General features: G+C 58.4%; 3 protein-coding genes across 4 annotated transcripts in view; 1 reads left to right on the top strand and 2 right to left on the bottom strand.

Annotated features, from left to right (window-relative positions):
• The window catches only part of NFIX (nuclear factor I X), a 221,801-nt gene that overhangs the window by 112,735 nt on the left and 99,399 nt on the right, over nt 1-9,667 (bottom strand). The window lies entirely within an intron of this gene.
• Nucleotides 709-5,400, top strand: LOC116478561 (coiled-coil and C2 domain-containing protein 1A-like). Its single transcript, XM_032169884.2, has 12 exons — nt 709-1,177; nt 1,254-1,312; nt 1,408-1,459; nt 1,565-1,664; nt 1,762-1,852; nt 2,470-2,607; nt 2,701-2,765; nt 3,961-4,024; nt 4,116-4,242; nt 4,599-4,675; nt 4,763-4,810; nt 4,896-5,400. The coding sequence occupies exons 1-12, from the start codon at nt 1,132-1,134 to the stop codon at nt 4,914-4,916; spliced, it is 888 nt and encodes a 295-aa protein (XP_032025775.1). The 5' UTR covers nt 709-1,131; the 3' UTR covers nt 4,917-5,400.
• On the bottom strand, nt 6,179-9,092 carry PODNL1 (podocan like 1). The gene is made up of 5 exons (XM_032171473.2): nt 8,769-9,092; nt 8,393-8,508; nt 7,313-7,970; nt 6,477-6,625; nt 6,179-6,400 (listed from the first exon to the last, which is right to left on the bottom strand). The coding sequence occupies exons 1-5, from the start codon at nt 9,090-9,092 to the stop codon at nt 6,250-6,252; spliced, it is 1,398 nt and encodes a 465-aa protein (XP_032027364.2). The 3' UTR covers nt 6,179-6,249.

The following is a 9,667-nucleotide window of genomic DNA, read 5'->3' as shown; positions in this document are numbered from 1 at the left end:
AAAAAAAAAAAAAAAAAGCCGGGCGCCGTGGCTCACGCCTGTAATCCCAGCACTTTGGGAGGCCGAGGCGGGCGGATCACGAGGTCAGGAGATCGAGACCATGGTGAAACCCTGTCTCTACTAAAAATACAAAAAATTAGCTGGGCGCAGTGGCGGGCGCCTGTAGTCCCAGCTACTCGGGAGGCTGAGGCGGAAGAATGGCGTGAACCCGGGAGGCGGAGCTTGTAGTGAGCCGAGATTGCGCCACTGCTCCAGCCTGGGCGACAGAGCGAGACTCCGTCGCAAAAAAAAAAAAAAAGAAATATTGTGAAATGAATAGAAGGTCCCCCAGCAACTAGGGCACTAGCTGGTGCTTTAGTAGGACTCAAAAAATATTAAGTGAGGCCAGGCTGGGAGGCCAAGGCAGGCAGATCATTTGAGGTCAGGAGTTCGAGACCAGCCTGGCCAACATGGTGAAACCCCATCTCTACTAAAAATATAAAAATTAGCCAGCAGTGGTGGTGGGCAGCTGTAATCCCAACTACTCAGGAGGCTGAGGCAGAAGAATCTCTTGAACCTGGGAGGTGGAGGTTGCAGTGAGCTGAGGCCATACCTATATATGTGTATTATACATATATGTATATATACACATATACTGTATATATATACATATGTGTATATATATATATATATATATATACACACATACACACACATATATATTAAGTGAAAGGAAACTGGCTGGCACATAGTAGGTGCTCAAGATATATTGGGAAATGAAGGGAAGATCTCCTAGCAGCTAGGGCACTGGCTGATGCTCAGTAGGACTCAAGAACTATTAAGTGAAGGGAATGTCACCCAGCAGCTAGGGTACCTAGCACATAGTAGGTACCAAATAAATATACGCAGACTGAAGAAAAGACTCAAAAGTGATTCATTGCCAACCTGAACAGAGAACTCTAGTCTGTCTGATTCTAAAATGAGCCCAGGAGCTGAGACACCCCCAAAGGCCAGGGTGGGGTTTGTTCCCTGCCCCCAGTGGGTGAAGAGAAGGCAGGCCGGCAGTGGGACTGAGCTGCCTCTGTTTCCCTGCCCACCTGCCTGCCCACCTGCCCACCCGGAAGGGTCTTCCCTGACCTCAGCAGCAACGACATGCTCCTCTTCATCGTGAAGGGCATCAACTTGCCCACACCCCCAGGTGAGGGGGCTATAGGAAGGGGTCAGGGTCATGGGGACCCCCTCTCTGCCCAGCTCTGACCCTTGTCTGACCACAGGACTGTCCCCTGGTGATCTGGATGTCTTTGTTCGGTTTGACTTCCCTTATCCCAACGTGGTACGTGGGGAGCTGAGGAGGGGAGGGCTGCAGCCTTCGTGGGCCAAAGCCAGGTCCCAGACCCCCAAGATTTCCTGCCTCCTCTCTGGTCACAGGAAGAAGCTCAGAAAGACAAGACCAGTGTGGTCAAGAACACAGACTCCCCTGGTGAGCCTCGGCTGGAAGCACCCTACCCCTACTCCCTTGCAGCAGAAGGGACGTAAGACCGTGGCCTGACCCCACCCAACTTCCTCTCCCTCCTTCCTCCTGCAGAGTTCAAGGAGCAGTTCAAACTCTGCATCAACCGCAGCCACCGTGGCTTCCGAAGGGCCATCCAGACCAAGGGCATCAAGTTCGAAGTGGTTCACAAGGGGTGAGCTAGAGAGAGCCATGGCCGCTGGGTGGGCTCCAGGGGAGGGGAGCTCCTCTGAACCAACCATCCTGTCCCCACTATACACACGTACACACAGGGGGTTGTTCAAGACTGACCGGGTGCTGGGGACAGCCCAGCTGAAGCTGGATGCACTGGAGACAGCATGTGAGGTCCGGGAGATCCTTGAGGTGAGAGGTGGACATTCATCCGCACGCTGCAGTATGGCCATGCTACTCGTTAACATTATTAACACACTTCCTGCCTTGAGCCCTCTATGAGCCCATCTGTTGACCCAGCCCTCCCCTCAGAGCCCCAGACCTCCCTACTGCCCAGCCCTAAATACTTGCAGCACCCCACTCCATTATGATCAACTGGTATCTCAGCCATACCATGGGCTCATATTTTAGAAACCACTCTTGGCCAGGCACAGTGGCTCACGCCTGTAATCCCAGCACTTTGGGAGGCCGAGGCGGGCAGATCACGAGGTCAGGAGATCGAGACCATCCTGGCTAACACAGTGAAACCCTGTTTCTACTAAAAATGCAAAAAATTAGCCAGGCGTGGTGGTGGGCGCCTGTAGTCCCAGCTACTCGGGAGGCTGAGGCAGGAGAATGGCGTGAACCCGGGAGGCGGAGCTTGCAGTGAGCCGAGATCGCGCCACTGCACTCCAGCCTGGGCGACAGAGTGAGACTCTGTCTCAAAAAAAAAAAAAGAAAAGAAACCGGTCTTGTTCTCCCTGGTCCTGGCCCTGGGCCTCTAGTCACTTCCTGCTTCCCACCAACAGTTTCTCCTTACCCCCACCCAGGTCCTGGATGGTCGCCGGCCCACAGGGGGGCGACTGGAGGTGATGGTCCGGATTCGTGAGCCACTGACAGCCCAGCAGTTGGAGACAACGACGGAGAGGTGGCTGGTCATTGACCCTGTGCCGGCAGCTGTGCCCACAGTGAGACCCCCCACCCCCACCCATCAGCAACCCCAGGGAGGGAAGCTTGGTTCAGGGGCCCAGGACTCACAGGACTGGTTCTCTCCTCTGAAGCAGGTTGCTGGGCCCAAAGGGAAGGCCCCTCCTGTGCCTGCCCCTGCAAGGGAGTCAGGGAACAGGTAGGTATCTGGGCCAGGGCATGCTGGAGAAAACACCCAATTCCCCTCTCAGCCCCGCCTGGACAGTTTCCCACCAGGCACAAATTGGACCATGTCCCTCTCCTGCTGCAAAACCTTTCCTGGCACCCCTTTTCCCAGAGGATCCAGTTTAAACTCCTTGGTTTGGGCTTTAAAACCTTTTGTGATCTGACCATTGTCAACATATCCAGGCTTCTCTCTCCCCACTCCCTCCTGTGGTTCATGGCCATGAATAGTTTTCACTGGCCTCTGGACTTCTGTGGGTTCCAATGCCCTGAACACCCCTACCCAGGGTAGGGGTGTTCCTTGTTCCTCTGCCCACCTCTGATTCCTTCTTTGGATCCCAACTTGGCTGTTACCTCCTCTAGGAAGCCCTCCCTGACCACTAGGCATCATAGTTTCCTGGGTGTGCAGCCATCATCCCCACTAGGTTTTGGGATCAGCAACACCAGATGGGTCTCGCTTATCTCTCGCCACACCCCCAGTGCCCAGTGTGTCTTTTTTTTTGTTTTTTGAGATGGACTGTAGCTCTGTCGCCCAGGCTGGAGTGCAATGACATGATCTCGGCTCACAGCAACCTCCACCTCCTGGGTTCAAGTGATTCTCCTGCCTCAGCCTCCTGAGTAGCTGGGATTACAGGCACACGCCACCGCACCCAGCTAATTTTTCTATTTTTGGTAGAGACGGGGTTTCTCCATGTTGGTCAGGCTGATCTCAAACTCCCAACCTCAGCTGATCTGCCCGCCTCAGCCTCCCAAAGTGCTGGGATTACAGGCATAAGCCACCGTGCCTGGCCTTTTTTCTTTTTTTCTTTTTTTGAGACAGAATCTCACTCTGTCGCCCAGGCTGGAGTGCAGTGGTGTGATCTCGGCTCACTGCAACCTCCACCTCCCAGGTTCAAGTAATTCTTCTGCCTCAGCCTCCCAAGTAGCTGGGACTACAGGAGCAAGCCACCATGCCCAGCTAATTTTTTTTCTATTTTTAGTAGAGATGGGGTTTCACCATATTGGCCAGGCTGGTCTCGAACTCCTGACCTCAAGTGATCCACCTGCCTTGGCCACCCAAAGTGCAGGGATTACAGGCGTGAGCCACCGTGCCCGGCCCAGTGCATCTTTTGAATGAACAGGGTTGGGCGGGGGGAATCTCTGCAGTCCCTTATCCTTCCTCCACCCTTTAGATCAGCCCGGCCCCTGCATAGCCTCAGTGTGCTGGCCTTTGACCAAGAGCGTCTGGAGCGGAAGGTGGGTATCCATCCTGCCGGGCTACATGGGGCAGGACTGGGGAGTCTGCAGGCCCAGGCGGGATCCTCACAGGACCCGCTGTATCCTCTAGATCCTGGCCCTCAGGCAGGCGCGGCGGCCTGTGCCCCCAGAAGTGGCCCAGCAGTACCAGGACATCATGCAACGCAGCCAGTGGCAGAGGGCACAGCTGGAGCAGGGGGGCGTGGGCATCCGACGGGGTAGGGGTTGGGAGATGGGCATCTGGTGGGGGAGGAGCTCCAAGATGGGCACAGTGGGGGAGGGGATCAGGGATGCATATCTGGTGGGGGAGGGGCTTGGGGATGGGCACCTGGAGGGGGATGGGCTTGGGGATGGGCACCTGGAGGGGGAGGGGCTCGGGGATGGGCAGCTGGTAGGGTAGGGGCTGGGGATGGGCACCTGGAGGGGGATGGGCTCGGGGATGGGCACCTGGAGGGGGAGGGGCTCGGGGATGCACATCTGGCGGGGGATGGGCTTGGGGATGGGCACAGTCCAGGAGGGTCGTGGGCAGCGAGGCCCCACCCTAAGCCCCCATTCCCCCGCCATTCATTCTCAGAATACGCAGCCCAGCTGGAGCGGCAGCTGCAGTTCTACACAGAGGCTGCCCGGCGCCTGGGCAACGATGGCAGCAGGGTAAGCTGGGCGTGGGCCGGGTGGGCGCTGGGCAGCGAGCAGGGTGGGGCCTGCAGAGACTACCTGCTGAATGCCCGTCCCCCACAGGAGGCTGCAAAGGAGGCGCTCTACAGGCGGAATCTGGTAGAGAGTGAGGTGAGCAGCTTAGGAGATGGGGTGGTTAGGGGATCACTGTGGTCGTAGCCCACCTCCGTGACCCCAGTGGCCTCTTCTCCCCCAGCTGCAGCGGCTCCACAGGTGAAGAGCCTATGGGGCGGGCAGCCCCCAGAAAGTGGGCAGCAGGCCCTGACACCGGGAAAAGCCGACACAGTCACGGACCAGACAAGCAGACAATCAGCGGACAATCGGTTCTGGACTCACCCCTCAACCAGGCCCCCAGCCCAGCCAGAGCCTCTGTGGCTGCAGGTGTTGGGAACGATGCCTGCCAGCCAGTATGTGCCCCTCACCCAGGCCTGGGTGGGCCCCGGAGAGTCCTGTTTGCACAGCCCAGGGGTGTCCGGCCTCTGGCCCGCCCCGGAGCAGGGAGGGTGGCTGGGACCAAGCCCCGAGGGCCCCTGCAAGCACTTTACTTCCTGTTCCTCCCCAGCCTTAACCCCAAAGCCCTCCTGCACCCCAAAGAAGCCGCTGAGGCTGGCCGAGCCCCATCGTCTCCCCAGGGGCGTCGACCTGGCCCAGCTGGGTCCCCAGGGCCAGCACATGGAATAAAATAGCCAGGGCCACACTCAGCCCAGCTCTTCCTGTCTGTTTCTTGCTCGGACCCTTGGTGGCCAGGCTAGGTCTCTCCACCCACCCCCAGTTCCCTTGGAGGTGGATGAGGAGGCGCCTGTTACGGGAGCAGTTTTGGGGAGGGGCAGTGTGCTTGTGAAAGGTGTTTTTTTTTAGAGACCGGGTTTTCCTCTGTCACCCAAGCTGGAGTGCAGTGGCACAATCAGCTCTTTGCAGCCTCCGACTCCTGGGCTCACATGATCCTCCTGCCTCAGCCTCCTGAGTAATGGATTACAGAAGGGCACCACCACACACCCAGCTTGAAGGATGCATTTTATTCCCATGCTTGCTGTGGGGGGGATACATGTGAGGATCCCTATATCTGTCACCCAGTGTTTTTTCAGTGGGTGGCCTTGGGCGTCCCTGCAATCACACGTGGCTGGGTCGCACAGGGTGCTGTTTGGTGACCCCAGTGTGTGCCTCAAGACCTCAAAATTCAGTCCTGACCCACTTAGCGTCCCAGAGCCTCAGTTTCCCCAGCTGGACTGGTTGTAGGGAGGAGTCCGTGGACAGAGCCCCCGAAGGGTGCCTGGTCTGTGCTGAGCGCTGGTAGGGTTTGGCTTTATTGTTGCTGCCTCCATCTGTGTTGGGAATTTGGGGTAGGGTGTGTCCTGCCAGGCCAGCGTGGTCTGTGAGCCTGGAGTATGCCAGCTGTGTGCCTCGGTGCCTCGGCCAGTGCCAGGCAGAGCAGGCCCAGCCCTGGAGGCCCAGGAGAGCCAGACCGAGGGCCCCCGGTGGGCGTTGTCTCCTCAGTCCACGGCCCAGCAGAGCCCCAGGAGTCTGGGCTGCTCTGCTGGGCCTCTCCAGGATCACGGGCCCCCTGCCCGTGGCCCACGTTGGGTGGTGGGAGGCAGCCGGATCAGGACCTGCTCTAGATTCCCTGCTGTGTCCACCACACGCAGGTTCGGGAGCCCCAGGAAGGCCTCGGCCGCGATGCTCGTCATGTGAAGCCTGTTGGCCCTGCACAGAGAGACGGTCATGACTCTCCCAGGCCCTCCCCTGCCCACCTCCACCCCTCCGGCCACCCTTGGGGCACCTAAGGAAGAGGGCACGCAGGCGGGGTGTGCTGAGGAAGGCCTCGGGGCCCACATGGCCGATGCGGTTGCCCTCGAGGTGCAGCTCCTCTAGGGCCTCAGGCAGGTCCGGGGGCACAAAGGACAGCTCATTGTGGCTGAGGTCCAGCATCTGGGCAGGGGGTTATAGATGGTGTCATGGCAGCCCCAGGCCTGGGCCACTCAGCGCAGCCAGCCCCCAACCTCTCTCCTTGAGAGTCCCCTGCCCCCTTCATACCAGCCTGGCCCTTCTGCCCCCCATCCCCATGACTGCCAAATTCCTCCCCTCTGCAGAGGTAAACTAAGGCCCTTCCTGGGAAGGCACAGACAGGTCCCCACTTGATAAAATGAGTCAGTCATTGAATTGCACCATACCTCTCATCACTTTTTTTTTTTTTTCAAGAGACAGGATCTTGCTCTGTTGCCCAGTCTGGAGGTCAGTGGCCCAATCACGGCTCATTGCAGCCTCAAACTTCTGGGCTCAAGCGATTCTCCTGCCTCAGCCTCCTGAATAGCTGGGACTACAGGAATGTGCCACCATGCTTGACTATGTTTTTTTGGTAGAGATAGGGTCTTGCTATGTTGCCAGGCTGGTCTCAAACCCATAGCCTAAAGCGATTCTCTTGCCTTGGCTTCCCAAAGCGCTGGGATTACAGGCATGAGCCACCTCACCCAGCCTCCTCAGCACCTTCCAACCCACTCTTACCATTTGCTTGTTCTGATTGCTTTACCAGCTAACTAGAATGTTTGGGACGTGGCAGGGCAGGCAGGGGGATGGAGGGGCCCTGGGGACAGTGTGGCTAACCAGCCTGTGCCTGACCTGAAGAGCCTGGAGCTCATGCCAGGTGCCTGGCCCGATGTCGCCGACCCGGAGCCGGTTGTGCGCCAGGCTGAGCTCCCGCAGTTGATCCAGGCCGGCTAGAGGCTCGGGCTCGAGCATCCGCAGCTGGTTGCGTTGCAGCTGCAGGGTGCGCAGGCCGGTGGGCAGGCCCATGGGCAGCCGGGTTAGCTGATTCCCCGCCAGGTCGAGGCTGCGCAGGGCGCGCAACCGGCGGAAGGCCCGATGGTGCACGCGGGCGCTGGCCAGGCGGTTATAGGCTAGGTTAAGCTCCGTCAGGCCCGGTGTGGCGGCCAGGTCGCGGGCACCCAGCGCGGCCACGTGGTTGTGGGGCAGCACCAGGGCGCGCAGGCGGCGGGGCAGGGCCGGAGGCACGCAGTCCAGCCCATTGCCATAGAGGTGCAGCGTGTGCAGGCCCCGCAGCGGCCGCAGAGCCCCGGCGGGCAGCCCTGAGCTCCCTAGCTGGTTGTGCTGCAGCAACAAATAGCGCAGACCACGCGCCCCATGCAGCCGAGCCGCCTCCACCTGCCGGATGCGGTTGCGGCCCAGGTGCAGGATAGCCAGGGTCCTGGGCAGGCCGGCGGGCACTGTGGTCAGCTGGTTGTGGGAGAGATCCAGGTATTCAAGGCTATGCAGCTTGCTGGAAGGGGAGAGGGTCGGTGTCAGGTGGGGCACTTGGAGTGGGGTTCCTGACAGATTTTGGCGGGGAGGCTGGGGAGGGGTCTTGAGACAGATTTAAGCTGCAGATTTCGACTTGGGAGTAATGCGTTGAGAGAGCTGGGTGGGAGGTAAACTTGGGGTGCCCAGGGCAGATTCCAGCCTGAGAGTTAGCTATGGGAGTGACCAGGGTAGAGCCAAGATGGAAATGCATGTGAGACTTACGATGTCAGTGTAGGGCTGTGGGGAACAGGGACACCTACCCAGTGCTCTGCCGAGCCCAGTGAGCAGCAGGCACTCAGTAAATGAGGTCATGGCTTAGGAGCCAGCCAGGGAAGGGGGACTGAAGGTTGGGACCCCCGACTGTAAATTCTCAGCCCCTCCTGCACCCCCACCAGCCTGTACCTGAAGGTGGTGGCATCCAGGCCGCTGTCCGTCAGCTGGTTGTGCTGGAGGTAGAGCTCGCGGAGTTGAGTCTGGCGGCTCAGGGCTCCTCGGGGCACCTTGGAGATGAGATTGTTCTGGAGAAGGGAGAAGAGAATGAGACTTGAGTCTGGGATGAGGGCAGCGGGAAGCCACAGACGGCTCTTGAGTAAGGGAGTGACAGGGAGCTTGCCTTGAGCTCAAAGTGATTTCCAATAAAGTGATTCAAAGAAAGATAACTCCGACCACTGGCATTCTGAGGGACAATTGGGAAGGATGGAAGGCTAGGAACTGGAGGGGTCCCCCTGGAAAGAGGTGAAGAGAGTCTGGCCCAGGGTGGGACCTACAGCAGGGCTACCTGCAGGTGGAGCCGCTCGAGTGAGGGCGGCAGGCTGGGCGGCAGGTAGCTGAGCCGGTTGTTGGAGAGGCTGAGGGTGGCGATGGCCTCGGAGCCGCGGAAGGCGTCGGGGGGCAGGCCAGCGTTGCTCAGCTGGTTGTTGTGGAGGTACACGGACCTGAGGAGAGCCAGGCTCCGGCCACCAGCCTGCGCCTCTCCTCCCACCACCCCACTCCCGCACCACACTCTGCTCAGGGTCGCCTTCAGTGTGTGTGTGTGTGTGCGCGCGCGCGCGCGTGCGCGCGCATGTGTGGAGTCTGAGAGTGTAATTGTGTATGTGTGCATGTGACTGCGTGTAGGTGTGCAGGTGTGTTGTATGAATAGATGTGTTTGCATGTGTGAACAGTGTGCATATGTGGAGTGTGTGTGCACGTGTGTGTATGTGATTGTGAGTGTGTGGGCGTGCATGTATGTATATGCAAGTGTGTGCTATGTGTGCATAAGTGTGCGTGTGTGTGCATGTGATTGTAAGTGTGGGTGTGCATGTGTGCATGCCTGTGCGTAAGTGTGCATATTGTGTGTGTGACTGTGTGCATCCGAGTGTGCAACTGTGTGTATGCATGTATGTGCATGTGTGCATGTGATCGTGTGCAAGTGTGTGCATGTGTGTACATATGTGCATGTGTGTGCATGAGTGTGTGTGTGCATGTGATTGCGTGTGCATGCATGAGTGTGTGCCTCTGTGCATGTGGTTGGAAGTGTGTGCAGGTGTGTGAGTCTGTGTGTGTGCTTGTGTGTGCATGTGATTGTGTGTGTGTGCATGAGCATGTGTTCATGTGGTTGTGTGTGCAGGTGTGTATGTGAGTCTGTGTATGTGTGTGTGTGTGTCCCTGCACATACTGTCTCCACCTCACTCTGGA

The sequence above is a fragment of the Hylobates moloch genome, unplaced genomic scaffold (assembly GCF_009828535.3).
Source record: "Hylobates moloch isolate HMO894 unplaced genomic scaffold, HMol_V3 SCAFFOLD_12, whole genome shotgun sequence".
NCBI lineage: Eukaryota > Metazoa > Chordata > Mammalia > Primates > Hylobatidae > Hylobates > Hylobates moloch.
The sequence above is the reverse complement of the archived record's forward strand: the minus strand, read 5'-3'. Positions and strand labels throughout refer to the sequence as shown.